At 41.3% G+C, this 20612-nt stretch overlaps 1 protein-coding gene and 1 long non-coding RNA gene across 2 annotated transcripts in view; one reads left to right on the forward strand and one right to left on the reverse strand.

Moving 5' to 3' along the window:
• The window catches only part of LOC310722021 (uncharacterized protein), a 243487-nt gene extending 228816 nt beyond the window's left edge, over nt 1–14671 (forward strand). The window contains exons 2-6 of the mRNA XM_083534324.1: nt 2636–3649; nt 11961–12173; nt 12308–13376; nt 13476–13644; nt 14173–14671. Of these exons, the coding sequence (XP_083390450.1) occupies nt 3634–3649; nt 11961–12173; nt 12308–12525 (447 nt within the window). The 5' untranslated portion in view covers nt 2636–3633 and the 3' untranslated portion in view covers nt 12526–13376; nt 13476–13644; nt 14173–14671. The remainder of the gene's footprint in view (nt 1–2635; nt 3650–11960; nt 12174–12307; nt 13377–13475; nt 13645–14172) is intronic.
• LOC310722055 overlaps nt 1–20612 on the reverse strand; it is a 321874-nt gene that overhangs the window by 261840 nt on the left and 39422 nt on the right. The window lies entirely within an intron of this gene.

Genomic DNA, 20612 nt, shown 5'->3' on the forward strand with positions numbered 1-20612 from the left:
GGTTAAGAAACTCATAATTCATCAAAATCGATACATCAGCACATATTTCGCAAAGCCTTCTACGTGCTGTCAAAAATGAGTTTTTTAGCCTGTGATATTGCGTTTCCCCAAGTCTCAGGCTTCTAGGACGACGAGAAAGCGTTTTTTCGAACCAAGCGTATTTGCACAAACAGCATGCAGTTTTCCTTGACAATTTTACATGTTTATCGTGAGCTAACATATAACAAAACATTTTCTGACCAAAATATGATATTTTTTTACATAAAATTTATAGTTATTTTAAAAAAATAAATTTTTATATTTATTATCATAATTTTATAAAAACTGTTGAAAACTGCAACAAGTGAATGTAAATGGGTTAGAACTTCATAATTTATCAAAATCGATACATCAGCACATATTTCGCAAAGCCTTCTACGTGCTGTCAAGAATGAGTTTCTTAGCTTGTGATATTGCGTTTCCCAAAGTCTCAGGTTTCTAGGACGAAGAGAAAGCGGTTTGTCGATCCAAGCGTATTTGCACAAACAGCATACACTTTCACATGACAATTTTACATGTTTATAGTGAGCTAACATATAACAAAACATTTTCTGACCAAAATATATTTTTTACTTAAAAATGATAATTATAAAAAATATATAATTTTAATATTCATTATCATAATAAAAAAAACTGTTGAAAACTGCAACAAGTGAATGTAAATAGGTTAAGAAACTCATAATTAATCAAAATCAATACATCAGCACATATTTCGCAAAGCCTTCTACGTGCTGTCAAGAATGAGTTTTTTAGCTTGTGATATTGCGTTTCCCAAAGTCTCAGGCTTCTAGGACGAAGCGAAAGCTGTTTTTCGAGCCAAGCGTATTTGCACAAACTGCATACACTTTCACATGACAATTTTAAATGTTTATAGTGAGCTAACATATAACAAAACATTTTCTGAACAAAATATGATATTGTTTACTTAAAAATGATAATTATAAAAAAATATATAATTTTAATATTCATTATCATAATAAAAAAAAACTGTTGAAAACTGCAACACGTGAATCTAAATAGGTAAAGAAACTCATAATTCATCAAAATCGATACATCAGCACATATTTCGCAAAGCCTTCTACGTGCTGTCAAGAATGAGTTTCTTAGCCTGTGATATTGCGTTTCCCAAAGTCTCAGGCTTCTAGGACGAAGAGAAAGCGGTTTTTTGAACCAAGCGTATATGCACAAATAGCATGCACTATCTCATGAGAATTTTACATGTTTATAGTGAGCTAACATATAACAAAACATTTTCTGAACAAAATATGATATTTTTTTACATAAAATTTATAGTTATTTTAAAAAAAATAATTTTTATATTCATTATCATAATTTTATAAAAACTGTTGAAAACTGCAACAAGTGAATGTAATTGGGTTTAGAAATTCATAATTCATCATAATCGATACATCAGCACATATTTCGCAAAGCGTTCTATGTGCTGTCAAGAATGAGTTTCTGAGTCTGCACTGTAAAAAATGTCTGTGAAATTAACTGTGAATTTGTGTAAATCCACAACGTCGATTTTTTGTAAAGTAAAAAACAATTAAACTGTAATGTTTTGTGAAGTACTCAACCAAACAAAACAGTAAATCTTACAAAAAAGTATGCATTAAAATAATATATATTTTGGGTTTTATATATGCAGGTTTTTTTTTTATTAAATAGAAAAAGATCAGTATTTCAGAAAGCAGTAGAATGCAGTTAAAACTACAAAATGACCGTGTTAAAATACTAAAATTATTACAAACCCGATTACAAAAAAGTTGGGACACTACAAATTGTGAATAAAAACAGAATGCAATGATGTGAAGTTTCAAGTTTCAATATTTTATTCAGAATACAACATACTGTAGCTGACATATCAAATGTCTCATTTTAAGGGAAAAATAAGTTTATTTAAAATTTCATGGCATCATCACATCTCAAAATAGTTGTGACAAGGCCGTGTTTACCACTGTGTGGCATCCTCTCTTCTTTTTATAACAGTCTGCAAACATCTGGGGACTGAGGAGACACGTTGCTCATGTTTAGGAATAGGAATGCTGTCCTATTCTTGTCTAATACAGGCTTCTAGTTGCTCAACTCTCTTAGGTCTTTGTCGCATTTTCCTCTTTATGATGCACCAAATGTTTTCTACGGGTGAAAGATCTGGACTGCAGGCTGGCCATTTCAGTAGCCGGATCCTTCTTCTACACAGCCATGATGTTGTAATTGATGCAGTATGTGGTCTGGCATTGTCATGTTTTAAAATGCAAGGTCTTCCCTGAAAGAGACGACATCTGGATGGGAGCATATGTTCTAGAACTTGGATATACCTTTCAGCATTGCTGGTGCCTTTCCAGATGTGTAAGCTGCCCATGCGACATGCACTCATGCAACCCCATAAGATCAGAGATACTGGCTTCTAAACTGACCACTGATAACAACTTTGGTTGTCCTAATCCTCTTTAGTCTGGATGACATGGCGTCCAAGTGTTCCAAAAAGAACTTAAAATTTTGATTCTTCATACCACAGAACAGATCTCAACTTTGCCACAGTCCATTTTAAATGAGCCTTGGCCCAGAAAAAAACGCCTGCGCTTCTGGATCGTAGAAGTATTCCTGAGCCCATTTTGTGATTTCCATTACAGTAGCATTCCTGTATGTGATGTAGTGTCGTCTAAGGGCCCGAAGATGTAGATGATGATAACTTCAAACTCTTTGTAATTTTTCTCTGAGAAACTCCTTTCTGATATTGCTCCACTATTTTTCGCCACAGCATTGGGGGAATTGCTGATCCTCTGCCCATCTTGACTTCTGAGAGACACTGTCACTCTGAGAGGCTCTTTTTATACCCAATCATGTTGCCAATTGACCTATTAGGTTGTAAATTGGTCCTCCAGCTGTTCCTTATATGTACGTTAACTTTTCCAATAATCTGGCATGACATTTCAAAATGTCACTTTCAACATTCGATATGTTATCTATATTCTATTGTGAATAAAATATACGTTTATGAGATTTGTAAATTATTGCATTCCTTTTTTAATCACAATTTGTCCAGTGTGCCAACTTTTTTGGAATCGAGTTTGTACATTTTACAAATGCATGTAATATTTACAGATAAAATAAGTACAACAAAATTTTATTAATAAAAATGTTTAAAAAAAATACATGTTACATGTCTGAAATGACTAGGCATTAACAATATATCAGTTCAGGCTTGTTTTTAAGTGTAAAAATTATATATGAAGTAGTGGTGTATGGCATACATTTTATATTTGTCTTCCAAATAGTTATTTCATTTGTTTCATAGCCTAGGTGTTCATCAGTCTGCCATTTGTTATATTAAATTGCAAATTAAAAAAACGTTTCTGTTGTTTTTCCATTTAGTAATATTCATAATTTTTTAAGGCAATTTTATATGTAACGGTAATGATTTCTCATATAAAAATGTACATTCACGCGTAAATTCACGTCTTGTGTAGGAATTTAAAATGATGAACTCTGCCTCGTCCAATCAGCATTAGACCTGATTCCTGATTGTCGCGGGAGCAGCCATCTTGAAGAGGTTAACAAGCCGTTATTGAGAGCGCGCTAATCAGCAAGCACATGGAGTTCTACACTGGTAAGAGAAAGGTGATTTTTTTTTAGACCTTGAAAGACTTCACCATACAGACACCTGTTTGTGACAGAGGGCATATTTTGTCATCATAATAAATATGTCGACTTAGATTGTGGGTCTTATATATAACGATCAAATCGTTCACTTGTTTTCTTAAATGCTGAATAGTGGTGTCCCCCCAAGGAGAGTGGAAATAACTTTATTTTTTGTATAATTAAAAATGATTTCCTGTCGATTTTGCAGCAAAATACTAGACACATTGAGGGGTTATGGGCTGCATTGTAGAGTTCATAGGAATGAACCCCATTGTTTTTTTAAGTGTGTTAGTGATGACTGTAAGCGGACATTTTGCACTTACGCGGCTTTTAAAGCTAATTTCTATCGCCATCACAATGAGTCTGAACCCTCTGTTACTCCCAGAACCTTTGTTTCAGAATTGAAATGCACCATGTCGCTGTGTGACCGCCAGTTTTACACCGTTAAAGAACTTATACACCACTTAAAAGAGCATATAGTGGAGGGGCGACCTGTGGTGTGTCCTGTAACAGTTTGTAAAAAAAGTGTTCACTGTTAAATCATCATTTACTGCTCATATGTCCAGGAAACATAGAGCATGTTCGATTGATAGCATAAGTGACATTTACAGGGAAGCTATTTTTCAGTCATCCTTCTCCACTGCATGTGAAGATGCTTCCCAGAGCCTGAAAGATGCAACACCTGAAGCCAGTGAATTGCCACAGAATTTCAGTGAATCATTTCTTAGGACTGTGTGTTTATTCTACCTAAAATTGCAAGGGCAGCTCCTGCTTCCAGCTTCAACAATACAGACAATTGTTGAAGAGATGCAGAATGTACACGAGTTGGGACAGGATTACACTTTAAGTAAACTACATTCACTTTTGAATGATGAAATATGTCTAACAGATTATATTGTTAGGAAAGTCTGTGAATGTGTAAAAAATTCAGATCTGTTCTCTTTCTGTCATCAGGGACCACTGAGAACAACATATTCAAGGGCTCAAACATTTAAGAAAATGTTCCAATACATAGAGCCTAAGAAAGTGTCATTAGGCAATGATGAAAATATGACACAAAGGTTTGCATACTACATACCTGTGATACAAACTTTACGAAATCTATTGAAATCGGAATTATGGAAGTATTCAGTGTCAGAAACATCTTGTAAAACAGACTCAGATGATTTTGGTGACATAAGTGATGGCAAAAACTTTAAGTGCAACCATTTCTTCCTTGAAAATCCAAAATGCCTAAAAGTAATTCTTTACCAGGATGCTTTTGAAATTGTCAATCCACTTGGTTCTGCTAAGAAAAAGCACAAAGTGGTTGCAGTGTATCTTTCTGCAGTAAATTTACCTCCACATGTACGGTCCAATACTGATCACATGTCACTTGTCTTGTTATGTGCCGAGAAAGATCTTAAACAGTTTGGAAGTGCGAAGGTTTTCTCAGAGCTATTAGTGGATTTAAAAGATTTGGAGGAAAAACGGAATAACTGTAGGTAGTGAAACAGTCAAAGGTGCTCTGTATTGTATCGCAGGTGATAATTTGGGTTCACACAGCATTGGTGGGTTTACTGAAAATTTCAGTCATTCTCAATACTTTTGCCAATACTGTGAAATCACACGAAGTGAATTTCAAAGTAATGACCCAAGTGTTTGTGGTCCACAGCGCACCCCTGAAAGTTACGATTCTGCTGTTTGTGATCAACAAACTAAAAACAGTCAAGGCAGCAAATATGGCTTACATATTCAATTTTGAACAGATGCATCAAGCAGTTTAAATACAAAGGAACTGATGCACTCACAAAGCCATGTGCTGTCAACTCAGAGGTGCCCAAGCTTTCCGGACAAGCTGTTCAGAATTGGAATTTCTTAAGGTTGCTTCCAGTTTTAATTGGTGACAAAGTGCAAAATCCAGATGATGATGTGTGGCAGCTAACTCTCCAGCTTAAAGATATTGTTGATTTGATTTGTGCACAAAAGATTTCATCAGCACAGGTAGCCTATCTTGACATTCTAATCCAAGAATACTTGGAATCAAGAAAGTCTTTATTTCTGGAGTGTCCACTAAAACCAAAACATCACTTTTTGAGGCACTACCCAGCACTAATTAAAAAATTTGGCCCTTTGATTAGATTGTGGACAATGCGATTGAAAGCAAACACAGCTACTTCAAGAGATGTGCCAGGCATTTGAAAAACTTCAAAAACATCTGCCTAACATTATCTGAAAGACATCAGATGTTTCAAGCATATCTATCAGCTGGACCAGGATGCAGTCAGCTTCTGCATGTCAAAGACGGTTGCACTTTTTACCCCAACCTTTACAGTGAATCAATTAAACATGCAGTGCGAGAGTTTAGCTTTTCAGAAGTTAATACTTGTGTATCCACAGACATAATGTACAGAGGTACCTCATATAATAAGGGTCTTTTCCTTGTGTTGAAAAATGGTGAGTCCACTGAGTTTGGAGAACTACTTATTATTTTAATTCAAAATGATGCAGCTGTGTATTTTGTGATGGAAATGCATAAAGCTGACTACCATTCTGAATACCACCTGTACTCTGTGACAAAACAAAGTACCAGGGTGCAATGTCTTAGCAGTAATGACTTGGTGGATTTTTATCCATTATCATCATTCATTGTTAATGGGCACCAAGTCATTCCACTGAAACACAGTGTGCTGTCGGAATAAAACATGTTTTGGGCACAGTGGTGAAAAAAACAATACTAAAATGCTATATAAATATAGCGAATAAAATGTGAACATATGCAGGACTGTGCAAAAGTCTTAGGAACCTTGCTATTTTAACCTTTAAAAAATGGTTTTGAGCCAGTTATTATATATTTTGCTGTAGTGTGTCAGTAGGAAATATCAGTTTACATTTCCAAACATTTCTTTGAACAAATTTTTTTAATCCAGTGAAACTTTTGTATGAACAAAGAGTCTGGCATCAGTTGCTGCACAAAAACACAGTTTTCACAGTACTGCAGCTTTGCAGGTGCGTTTCTTCCAGCATCTTCCCGATATTTGCCACAGTTCTTCTGTATTTAGTATGTCTCTTTTTCTGTTTCTTTGTGCAATTGCAGATGGACTCAATTATGTACAATCAGATCACTTTGTAAAGCATAAGATTCTGTGACTTTTTGTGCATACAAAAATCTTACTGGATGCTTGTGGCAGCGGGGGCGGGGCCGAGCGCCGGTTTGTGAATGAAGGGCAGGGCCGAGAGAAGATGGGTATGGAATTGCCTCACCTGAAGTCTATCTAACCTCATGTGTTCTTTATTTCAGTGATCAAAGGAGGCATTTAAGGAGGAGGGTGTGTGAGAGGTGTGTGCGTACGGGTGCCAGAGACGTGCGGCGTGAGCACAGTACAGAAAAACAAACTTTGTATAAAAGAAAATAAAGACGGCTAAATAGCCTTTACCCCTGACCTGTTGTGGTGTTCCTCCTTTCCCACCGACAAGCTCTCCCACAGTGGTGCCAAAAACCCGGGAACCACCTTCAGATAAACGTGAAAAGGGACCCAGGTCAGGAAAATGACGGAGCCTTCTCCACTGGCCGAGCTCGTGAAAGCTATCGCTGAGCTCCAGCAGACGCAGCACCAGGCCCCTTCTTCAGGTACGGGCCGAGCAGGAACAGCGGTTTGAGGCCGTGGTTCGAGCACAGGCGGAGGACCGAGCTGCGTTCCGCAGCGCCCTGAGTTCGAAAGAGGCACCGGAAACCCCCCCCCCCTCGCTCCCCGTCGGTCATCCCGCCGACAAAGATGGGCCCGCAGGACGATGCGGAGGCCATTTTGGAGCTGTTTGAGCGGGTGGCGGCCGCCGGAGAATGGACCGGGATGGAACGAGCTCTCCGCCTGTTGCCGCTGCTTTCCGGGGAGGCCCAGCTCGCGGCCCAGCAGCTGCCGGCTGATCAGATGCTGGAGTACGAAGAGCTGAAGCGAGCTATCCTCCAGCGAGTCGGGCGGACGCCAGAGCAGCACCGACAGCGGTTTCGCGCGTTGACTCTGCGCGAGGTCGGACGGCCGTTCGCCTTCGCCCACCAGCTTCGCGATGCATGCCGGAGATGGCTGCGTGACGAGTGCTGGAGCACGGGCGAGGTGGTGGATTGCGTGGTGTTGGAGCAGTTCATCGCCCGTCTTCCGCCGCGGATGGCGGACTAGGTGCAGTGCCAGCGAACGGAAACTGTGGAGAAGGCGGTACAGCTGGCAGAGGACCACCTGGCCGCGTATGCCGGGGTGGATGAATTCCTCGGATCTCCTTTCGACTCTCCTCCTTCCCGAACACCTGGTTCCTTCTCCGCTCCTCCCATTCCCTTACCCCGGAAACGGGGGCTAATTTCCCCGAAGCCAGTGCCTCGGGCGCGAGCTACTCCCTCTTCCTTCTCTGCTTCTCCTCCTTCTGTTCGCTCTAATAACTATTTGCCTCTGAATCCACAGGGGGCTGAGACGACCCGCGCGGGGGCGGAGCGGAAGCCTGGGCCGGTCTGTTGGCGCTGCGGGAAGCCGGGACATTTCCTGGATCAGTGTCCCGTCATGGAGTTGGGGGTAATGGGCCGGATTCCCGAGGCGCCACAGGCTGCCCCCGATCAAGCGGGAACGCACCGCATACCGGTGAGTATCCAAGGGGGTACACACCAGGCGTTGGTGGATTCGGGCTGCGAGCAGACCGCCATCCATCAAAACCTGGTGAGATGCGAGGCTTTGAATACGGCACGCCGGGTGAAGGTGAAATGTGTGCATGGGGATGTTCACAAATATTTCGGTTCGGTTCAGGGGGAAAAATCATAGAGTGGAGGCGGCAGTTAGTCCCCGCCTCACCCATCCGCTAATCTTGGGTACGAATTGGGCCGGTTTCCCTCGCTTACTGAAGGAAATGTGCGCGGATGGGTCCTGCAGTACGGCGAAGGGGGGGGAGGCGCGCTATGTTCTCGGGGGAGGTGGCACCGGGGACGTCCGTTACGCGGCAGACAGACCCCGCCCTACGGGGGATTCCCCCCGGGGATTTCCCCCTCGAGCAATTGCGGGACGAAACGCTCCGACACGCTTTCAACCAGGTGAGAGCAATCGATGGTCGACAAATCCAACCAGATCGCGCGCTTTCCTATCCCTACTTCGCCGTGATTAATGATAAATTATACCGAGTGACGCAGGACACTCGAACCAGAGAGGAAACGACCCAGTTGTTGGTCCCGAAGAGCCGCAGGGAACTTCTCTTCCATGCGGCTCATCATAATCCGATGGCAGGGCACCTGGGCTGTATAAAAACACTAGACCGCTTAATGTACCGTTTATATTGGCCGGGCATTCACGGCGATGTGCGTAGATGGTGTGCCGCATGCCGGGAATGTCAGCTGGTGAATCCGCCGGCCATCCCAAAAGCGCCGTTGCGCCCTTTACCACTAATCGAGGTTCCCTTCTGAAAGAATCGGCATGGACCTCGTCGGGCCATTAGAGCGAACCACATGCGGACATCGCTTCGTATTAGTCATAGTGGATTATGCGACGCGATATCCGGAAGCAGTGCCCCTTCGCAACATCTCCGCACGTAGTGTTGCGGAAGCGCTCTTCAGCATTATCTCCCGAGTTGGGGTCCCGAAAGAGATCCTGACTGATCAAGGCACGGTGTTTATGTCACGAACACTTCGCGAACTGTACGAATTGTTGGGGATTAAATCAATCCGCACCAGTGTCTACCATCCACAAACTGACGGCCTGGTAGAGCGTTTTAATCGAACCCTGAAAAACATGATTCGGAAGTTCGTACGCGGGGACACACGTAATTGGGATAAATGGCTCGAGCCCTTGTTGTTTGCAGTACGAGAGGTCCCGCAAGCCTCCACGGGGTTCTCCCCGTTTGAATTATTATATGGCCGTAAGCCGCGCGGAGTGCTGGATGTCCTCCGGGAAAATTGGGAGGAGGGGCCTTCAAACGCGAAAAATAAAATCCAGTACGTTCTGGATCTGAGAGCAAAACTCCACACACTGGGTCAACTAACATTGGAGAATTTGCTTCAGGCACAGGAACGGCAATCCCGGCTGTACGACAAGGGTGTGCGGCTTCGTCAGTTTTCACCGGGAGATAAAGTCCTCGTTCTGCTGCCTACGTCAAGCTCAAAATTACTCGCCAAGTGGCAAGGGCCTTTTGAGGTTACACGGCGGGTGGGGGATGTCGACTACGAGGTACGGCGCACGGATAGGGGCGGGGCGCTCCAGGTATACCACCTGAATCTCCTCAAATTATGGAGTGAGGTGGTGCCTGTGTCTCTAGCGACGGTGATGCCAGAGAGGGAGGAGTTGGGACCGGAGGTAAAAACCAAAGCCGTGGCAGAATCCGCCTCCGTCCCCTGTGGAGACCACCTCTCGCCGTCGCAGAGAGCACAGGTCACGAGATTACAGCGCGAGTTCGCGGATGTGTTCTCGCCCCTGCCCGGGCGGACAAACCTTATAGAGCACCATATCGAGACATCTCCCGGTACTGTGGTGCGCAGTCGCCCGTACCGGCTGCCCGAACACAAAATGAGGTGGTTCGGGCGGAACTTCAGGCGATGCTTGACATGGGGGTGGTCGAGGAGTCTCACAGCGACTGGAGCAGCCCGGTGGTCTTGGTTCCCAAGAGCGACGGGTCGGTCCGGTTCAGTGTGGACTACCGAAAGGTCAATGAGGTGTCTAAGTTCGACGCGTATCCGATGCCTCGCATCGATGAGCTCCTTGAACGGTTAGGCGCGGCTCGCTTTTATTCGACACTGGACTTAACCAAGGGGTATTGGCAGATCCCCATGACACCAATGTCCCGGGAAAAAACGGCCTTTTCCACTCCGTTCGGTTTGCACCAATTCGTCACCCTTCCGTTCGGTTTGTTCGGGGCTCCGGCGACGTTCCAACGTCTGATGGACCGGATTCTCCGGCCGCATCACGGGTACGCCGCTGCCTATTTAGATGACATTGTTATTTATAGCAATGATTGGCAGCGGCATTTACAGCATCTCAGGGCGGTCCTGCGGACCTTGAGACGGGCAGGGCTCACGCCAAACCCCAAGAAGTGTGCGATTGGGCGGGTGGAAGTACGGTATCTGGGTTTCCACTTGGGTCACGGGCAGGTGCGTCCCCAAATTGATAAGACGGCAGCGATTGCGACCTGTCCGAGACCCAAGACCAAAAAGGAGGTGAGACGGTTCCTGGGGCTGGCGGGTTATTATAGGAGATTTATCCCTAGGTTTTCGGACATCGCCAGCCCGCTGACCGATCTCACTAAAAAGGGAGCGCCAGATCCGGTCCAGTGGTCGGAGCCGTGCCAACAGGCTTTTACGCGGGTCAAAGCCGCACTCTGCGGGGGTCCGCTCTTACATGCTCCTGACTTCTCTCTTCCTTTTTTTTTTTGCAGACTGATGCGTCGGACAGAGGGTTGGGGGCCGTGTTGTCTCAGGTGGTGGAGGGGGAGAAGCGACCGGTGCTGTTCATCAGCCGTAAGCTGTCGGTGCGTGAGAGCCGGTACAGTACGATCGAGCGGGAGTGCCTGGCCATAAAATGAGCGGTCCTCACCCTCCGTTACTACCTGTTGGGACGCGGTGGTATCTGGCGCTTCAGCCGTTCAAGTTCGAGGTGGTCCACAGACCGGGGACGCAGTTGGTCGTGGCCGACTTCCTCTCACGTCAGGGGGGGGAGTCGGTGGCGGCCGGACGGCTCCCCGGCCTGGATCGGGCGGTGGGGGTATGTGGCAGTGGGGGCGGGGCCGAGCGCCGGTTTGTGAATGAAGGGCAGGGCCGAGAGAAGATAGGTATGGAATTGCCTCACCTGAAGTCTATCTAACCTCATGTGTTCTCTATTTCAGTGATCAGAGGAGGCATTTAAGGAGGAGGGTGTGTGTGTGTGTGAGAGGTGTGTGCGTATGGGTGCCAGAGACGTGCGGCGTGAGCACAGTACAGAAAAACAAACTTTGTATAAAAGAAAATAAAGACGGCTGAATAGCCTTTACCCCTGACTTGTTGTGGTGTTCCTCCTTTTCCACCTACAAGCTCTCCCACAATGCTTAATGACAAAATAAATGTTTGGAAATTTAAACTGATTTCCTACTGACACACTACAGCAAAATATATAAATAACTGGCTTAAAAACATTTTTTGGGTAAAAAAACTAAGGTGCCTTAAACTTTTTCACTATTGCATATTGAAAATATGAACGTGTTTTTTTTTTACTTTTAGATGTGCAGGCATTCTATTCTCAAAATTGAAGACTTGTCTTAAATGTAGTATTACTTCTCTCTTATATTCACTTCTAACTTGATTCCAGAAATGACTGACTCGGAGAGAACATTTCTACGCTCTGCCATCACTGAGGTCTTGCCTGACCTTCCAGAGGTGACTAAAGATATTTTAGAAGAGACTTTGCATTCTCTAGGCGTGGAGACTTATGAGGATTTTAAGTTTATAGAGGGAGATGATTTGCTGTCAGCGTTGAGGCCAGTTCAAGCCCGAAAAGTCATTGCTGCTTGGAAACTGAGATGTAAGTCATGTTTTGCCGAACAGAATACCACTAGTGCCCAAACTTGCTTGCCTAAAACATTTAAAAGGTAATCAATATAAAAACATTTACATTGTGTTATTGATGATTCCTTTTTGTGTGTGTGTTTTTTGCAGGCCAGACTCTTGAAACCAGCAGCTCATCTGTTGGTTCATCACCAGGACATCCCACAACCTTGAAGTCTTTTTCACCCAGTAGTTCACAATCATTCTCTTCCAGCAGCTCCCATAGCCTTGATGTTGACTGGGTGGATACCTTTCTGATACCGTGGGAGAAGTTCCCAGAGGAACTGATGCAGGTTTGGAAAGAGAAAAACGACCAAGTCCAAGAATGAGAAGAGAAATGGTCCGGATTGTGGTGACCTGAGATGATGCGAAAAGGTTCTGCCCAAAGTAGAAGGCATTCTACTGAAGTTGCCAAAAAGATGGTGTCAAAATATCCTAAATCTCTGCAAGATGGGAGATGTGGTTGGGCCAGGGTACCATTCTTTAGTTAAGCAGGTGCAATATAGGATTGAAAATGTGAAGCGATCTACAACCCCTAAAATAAGAAAATGAAAGCATCGTGTTGACGAGTCTGACACAGACGAAATACCTCCAGAGCAGAGAGCAACAATCCAGGATACTTACGGGTGCATTAACTGGGATGTAAAATTCATGCCCCTTGGAGAGACCCCTGAGAGCCAGCAGGAAAATAAAGAAAACCTGAAGATGATGTCTCAGCATCCTACTGTAAATCAACAAGAAGTTAAACGTCTAATGAAATTGACTTTCTACACACAGCGTAAACAAGTCAACCAGGGGCAAAATATAAAAAGCCTTTTGAAAGAATGGCCATTTTGGTTCAATGAACTTGGCATGGTAGTTCACTTCAAGGAACTTACTGGAATTGGTCTTCAACAAACGTTCACACGAAATCTGGATTTGAAGGGCAAACGACTCTTAAACTACTTAAATACTGTTGGTGTGAAGAAAAACAAAAAGTTCTTACAGGCAGTGACAAAGTTTGAAGTGATGAGGGGAGAGCTAATTGGTTGCTCTGAAGATGTAAAACAAATGTTGCTGCTTTTGCTGTCTTACTTTAACGAGAAAGAAGATGCAATGTTCTGCTACGTGGAGGACACATGCCTGGCGGGGGAAGTTGAGATGAACCACATTTATTTGACTCCCAGCATTGTTGTGTGTGGTAAGTTAATATTTTTCCCCCATTTCTTTCAGTTTATCTGGTATTTCTTTTTATCTGTAATTTTTTTTATAGGTTAATTAAAAAGAATGTTCTTCTTAGGTCAGTCCTGCTTTTCTTCGAAGAGGTTTATGTTGTGTGTGGATCGGAACATTGTACTTGAAAACATCACCTCTTTCATCACTGCCTTCTGCTTGATGTTTGGGAGCTATTATTGCTTTAATATTCATTACCCATCAGAACTGGCGTCAACTCTGGAGTTTTTGCAGAGGTAGGTCTTTTTGGATAAACTTTGTATGATCTTCACTTTATTGATTTGAAACAAATCTCATGCAGTGGCTTGGGGGCTAGGGCCCTTGTCACTTTGACTGTTTACCAATATAAAACTTTACTATGTTTCACTAATTTCTCTTTACAATTCGATTTCGTTGGTAACATTAGTTAACTATGTTAGCATGAACTAACAATCAATAATACTTTTATAACATTTATAAATCTTAATATTAATTTCTAAATGTACTTATGTTGTATCTGTTAACATTAGTTAATCCACTGTGAACTAAATTGAACAATGAACAATTGCATTTCTAATTCAATTGTAATCGAATTAATATTCATAATTTGTATAGGTTAGTGCATTAACAACTAATGTGTCAATAGTTAATGTTAATTCATGAACGTAAACAAACTATGAGTAGTACATTTTACATAATTGATTGACATTTGTTAAAAGATTAATCATCAAATAAATTAAAGATTGTGAAGTTGTTTTTGATCACCTTTTATCTGCTTTACCAAGGTGTTTTTTCTCCATCAACCCGGAGAAGGGCACCAAAGTTGTGAAGACAAACACCGCCCGTCTTCCCGTCAACCCAAGAGTTCTTCCATAAATTCAGGAACTTTCAGATCATGAGTGGCGTGATGTCTGAATATGGACTAATGTCAGTCAGTTTTCTGACTTGAGACACACTCAACTTGAAGGACAGTTTCACCTTTTATGCCCAGTTATTTCAGATTAAGAGGCAAGTAAATGTTTCAGATGATATTGTTAAAGATGCATTCAGTTTGTATACAGCTGTTACAGAACTTTATTGCTCTTGTGATTTTTGAGTAGCATTCCTGTATATAAATTGTAACCACTTGTTTGCATACCCTGTTCCAGCTCCAATGAGAGAATCATTAATCTGTCGCATTCTCTTTATTGTATTGTGTATAGACAGTAGTACACATTACCAATTTATGTTAAGAAATTAGAGATGTATATTTGCTGCTTTGTGGTTAATAAATCCTTCAAGGCACTTTAATGTTTTTGGGGTTTGTTTGCTCTCATTACTTTATCTTTTAAAGAATATATACTTTGGTGTTTCAGTTTTTACATCCCTAATCTGTGTACACTGGGTTGCAGTTTTTCAAAGTCAATGGTCTATAAGGTGGTACAGTTTAAAAGTGCTTGCAAAATTTTTATATTGAAATGTACAGGTTTAAATTGTAATGTATTTTTTACAGAATTATTTTGGCAACCACAGCTGCCAATTTTTTTCTGTGAAAACAACAGGGATTTTTTGTTTAAATGCAAAAGGTTTTTCCTATTTTTACATAATGCACAAGTAAATTTTACGGGACATTTTTGTATTTTGTACATAAATATTCTGGGGAGTGTACAGTTTAAAACTGTAAATACGTGTAAATCTTTACAGGACATCTTTGTATTTTATACATAAATATTCTGGAGAGTACACAGTTTTAAACTGTAAATATGTGTAAATATTTAAGGGATATCTTTGTATTTTATACATAAATATTCTGGAGAGTGTACAGTTTTAAACTGTTTAAAAGTTTACATTTTTAGTGTATTTTTAACTGAATTATTCTGGCAACCACAGCTGCCAAATTTTTTTTGTAAAAACGACAAGTTTTTTATTACAGTGTGTGATATTGCATTTCCCCAAGTCTCAGGCTTCTAGGACGGAGAGAAAGCGGTTTTTCGAACCAAGCGTATTTGCACAAACAGCATACACTTTCCAATGACAATTTTACGTTTATAGTGAGCTAACATATAACAAAACATTTTCTGACCAAAATATGATATTTTTTACTTAAAAATGACAGTTATTTAAAAAAATATATAATTTTTATATTCATTATTATAATAAAAAAAATACTGTTGAAAACTGCAACAAGTGAATGTAAATAGGTTAAGAAACTCATAATTCATCATAATCGATACATCAGTACATATTTCGCAAAGCCTTCTACGTGCTGTCAAGAATGAGTTTCTTAGCCTGTGATATTGCGTTTCCCCAAGTCTCAGGCTTCCAGGACGAAGAGAAAGCAGTTTTTCGAACCAAGCGTATATGCACAAACAGCATGCACTTTCCCATGACAATTTTACATGTTTATAGTGAGCTAACATATAACAAAACATTTTCTGACCAAAATATGTTTTTTTTTACTTAAAAATGATAGTTATTTAAAAAAATATATAATTTTAATATTCATTATCATAATTAAAAAAACTGTTGAAAACTGCAACAAGTGAATGTAAATAGGTTAAGAAACTCATAATTCATCAAAATCGATACATCAGCACATATTTCGCAAAGCCTTCTACGTGCTGTCAAGAATGAGTTTTTTAGCCTGTGATATTGCGTTTCCCCAAGTCTCAGGCTTCTAGGACGATGAAAAAGCGGTTTTTCGAACCAAGCGTATTTGCACAAACAACATGCACTTTCCCATGACAATTTTACATGTTAATAGTGAGCTAACATATAACAAAACATATTTTGACCAAAATATGATATTTTTTTACATAAAATTTATAGTTATTTTGAAAAAATAAATTTTTTTATTCATTATCATAATTTTATAAAAACTGTTGAAAACTGCAACAAGTGAATGTAAATGGGTTAGAAATTCATAATTCATCAAAATCGATACATCAGCACATATTTCGCAAAGCCTTCTACGTGCTGTCTAGAATGAGTTTCTTAGCCTGTGATATTGCGTTTCCCCAAGTCTCAGGCTTCTAGGACGAAGAGAAAGCGGTTTTTCGAACCAAGCGTATATGCACAAACAGCATGCACTTTCCTATGAGAATTTTACATGTTTATAGTGAGATAACATATAACAAAACATTTTCTGACCAAAATATGTTATTTTTTTTACATAAAATGTATAGTTATTGTTGTGTATTTCGTCGTCTTGATGGAGTGTAGCTGTCGGTTGGAAGGAATCTCCGTAGACGCAGTTATTTCGTGTAAATAATGATTTTTATTCAGCACAGAAATATAGCATCTTTACAGGCCTTCCGGTCAAGCCTGGAGTCAGCACGCTCTGATTCAAAGTCTGACTCCCGATCCATGGCTGCACACTCATTATATATTCTGATCATTCTCTGGGTCCGCCTCTTAATGTATAACAGATGTATATGAGCCTACTGTGCAATAATGGTTATCTTAAAGAGAAACCTGTCTTTGTCCAGATTTAATATATCTCAAATGTACCAGCGCTAACTTTCCCAGACCATTCATCTTAACATACAGTGAGAACGGGTCAGAGGTCTTTTCCCAAGAGGACATGCATCCTGGATCATATTCTATACTTCGGCTTATACTGATTTAAGGACGACCATCCGTTTCATTTTCCCAGTCACGGCTCATAAGATAAGCACTATGGGCCTTTCATACATTTGGCTTAAAGGAAAACATCTGGCCAGATGGTTCAGTAATTAACTTTGGCCTTTCCAGGACTTTCACCATTTGTAGAATTGTATGAGTTAAGGCTTTTAGATATTACACATTTAAGATACTATACGTTTAAGACACTACATATTTCCCCCCTTCGGGGGATCAATAATCCCACGATAAACAAAAAAATATAACATACATATTCATCATTGGTTACAGAAATAGTAATAATACATTCTGTCACAGAACCTTAACAATATAATGAATTTATGGAGTGTGAGAGAGAAAAAACCTGTCAGGCAGCCGTTTCTCCTTAGATATCCTTCAAACAATCAAGACAGGAAAACCGCTCTCACGGCCCCTCTGCCCCAGGTGGCCACAAATTGTACTCCAGCCCAATCAAGATTTTAACAAGAAGTAATACATATGCATTGGTTATGTATTAGAAGAAACTTAAAAACTATCATGACTTACAATGATTACTACTAGTATAAACATTTTCTATCAATGTCACTGGATATACTGTAACACATAAAATCCTATAATAAACATATATATGTGTGTATGGGGGAAAATGTCCATCCGCGGCTGCGTTGATTCTCAGTATGGGGTCGCCGATGTGTAGAATCACAGCATTCCTTGTTCCGAGCCTTCAAATCTCCCCCAATATTGTTTCCTTGGAGAGAAGAAAAGAAAAAAAAAAACCAACCAGTATCGTCTTCTCAGGCAACAAATGAATCATATCACATTCCATTCCCCCCTTTCACCCGAACACAGTATAGGGGGAAACTATTAAAAAGTAAGCCTATAGCCAAATAACATGAAGAATCACAATAAGAACTAATATCAAAACGGATACTTCTCCATCAGTTCACCATCTAATTCCATTCCATCCTCATCTGTTGTTCGCAGCAGCGCCATCTGGGTACCGTCCCCAGGCATCACAACTCCAACCCATCGCAATATCATTGCTTTCGCAAAGGTCAGCAACAGCGTGCAAAAGCAAAACATCACACACAACGAAACGACAACTGCCATAAAAATCTGTACTAGGACAGCACCTAACGGACCTAATTTGTCTTGCAGCCAAGAATTGGCAGACCATCCGGCTCCTTCACCTGGACCGAAGGCATCTCGTATGTTTCGCAATGCCTCTATAACACTAGTCATATTATCAGAAGAATCGGGGATCAAGGTGTAACATGCGTCACCAGTTAAGTTCAAAGCCACACATAGGCCACCTTGCTTGGCCAATATATAATCTAACGCCATGTCATGCTTTAGCAGGGTCAATCTGTGACTTCTTTGAGTATTAGACAGAAAATCAAATCCCCTTATTGTCTCATTGGCGAAACCCTGTAATGTATAAGTGATGTTATCAATATGATCAGCTAAAAATGTCACACCATACCATGGGAATAGTCCTATACCCCACTTTTCTCCTAGGCTTATTCTCCAATGGTATGACTCCAAATTATGGAACTGTGCCAATGCTCTTTTCCTCCTATTAGCAGAAACAACATTTGACTGATTTGTATCAGGACCGTCTCCCTTCTGTACTGTAAAAACCTCATATGGGAGCTTCAGTTTTGCCATGTAACAGCATCCTATCCATCCATAAGGCAGAAATATATATGCCTTATCACCACAAACCCACCAAATATCTCTAAAATTTCCTATTGTCACATTTCCAGGCAAATCTTGATTCCTTACCATCGAAGTTTTACTATATTTCTGATGTGGCGCACAAAACTTTACTTCATACAACTTACTAATATTTTTATTATCATGTTGGCCCAAATTCATCAAATAGCTGTCACAATCAGATACTCCCATATACATCCCCGAACCAGTATACGTTTCATTTGAACAGAAACAACCAGCAGCTTTCACAGGTGTCACTTCCATCGGCTCAGGGACTGCTGTTATTATATTTTCATGTTGATCCAGTAGATTCACATAAGGTAATTCTTCCAACCATGAACAATCATATTTAGGTCTAAACAGACTACTTGACAAAGCCATTATTATATCCGTCGATGCCTGCTGCTGAAACAACAACCATGATAATGCAAAGGACTGACACCTAATAGTTAGTGGTTCTGGCACCGTTTCTAAAATTGAAGGCCATGTGCCTGGTGATGAAACTTTCACCACACATGGACAATTCAAATTTCTAACTGATCTAACAGAATGAGTTATCTGCTGGAACCATAAGTTCCTACTTGCCCAGGGGTCAGCAATCTGTAACACCGATGAATCGAAACCATATGCTTTCCAGTCACTGTCTCTCTTTTGCAAAGTACGAACTTGAGTAGAATTAAAATAGTCACTCATTGTATCTGATATATTTTCCTGAGTTATCTCAGCTGAGGCTACGACATGCTCATCCCACATCTGTTTCCCGGCCTCAAAGGTCTCTTCTCTACCATTTACTGTAGGCTTTGTTTTTAACATGGGTTCCTGAGTCATATTTAACACTTCTGTCGATTCTAAGGTCACTACGTCCGGCGCCTGTGTTACGTTTACAAACTTCACAGGCATCAAAGGTATTGGCACTATTGTATCATTATACTCTTTTACAATCGTAGATAAAGTAGGAGTAGTCTGGGTTAATGTAATAACACTCGTAGTTGTATCCAGCACTGTAGTGACAAGCTTTATCTGTGACAAAGTAGTAGTCTGGGTTGATGTATCAACATTCTTAGTTGTACCCAGCACTACTGTAACAAGCTCCGTTTGAGAATTATTCATTCTCGGAGTAGTCATTGCATTAGATTGATCTTGCACCTTTGTAATATCCGCGACATTTCCACTAGGTTCCAAACCTTTTATCACAAGTGTCACTTTACGCGTTACATAATCATCCTCCCAATAATTAAGAATTGGCACAAATTTAAATGCTGGTTCTAAATAAGTGCACACATATTCACCTGCATAACCCAGCCATTAGGGGGGCACAAGCCAGTGTACTCTTAGTGCCGGTCCCAAGCCCGGGTAAATGGGGAGGGTTGCGTTAGGAAGGGCATCCAGCGTAAAACATGTGCCAAATCAAATATGCGGATCACAAATGAGAATTTCATACCGGATCGGTCGAGGCCCGGGTTAACAACGACCGCCACAGGTATCGTTAGCCGACAGGGTACCGGTGGAAATTGGGCTACTGTTGGCCGAAGGAGGAGAAGGAGAGGAGGAAGGCGTCTACAGAGACGGCAGAAAAAGGAGCAGTGTAGGAGAGTAGAGGTTCGGGTTGGTACTTTAAATGTTGGTACTATGACGGGTAAAGGGAGAGAGATAGCTGATATGATGGAGAGGAGAAAGGTAGATGTGTTGTGTGTTCAGGAGACCAAGTGGAAAGGGAGTAAGGCCAGGAACATTGGAGGTGGGTTTAAACTGTTTTATCATGGTGTGGATGGGAAGAGAAATGGTGTAGGGGTGATTCTGAAGGAAGAGTACAGTAAGAGTGTAGTGGAGGTGAAGAGAGTTTCTGATAGGGTGATGATCGTGAAGGTGGAAGTTGAAGGGATGATGATAAATGTCATCAGTGCCTATG

The sequence above is a fragment of the Silurus aristotelis genome, assembly GCF_946808225.1.
Source record: "Silurus aristotelis genome assembly, chromosome: 28".
In the NCBI taxonomy this organism is placed as follows: domain Eukaryota; kingdom Metazoa; phylum Chordata; class Actinopteri; order Siluriformes; family Siluridae; genus Silurus; species Silurus aristotelis.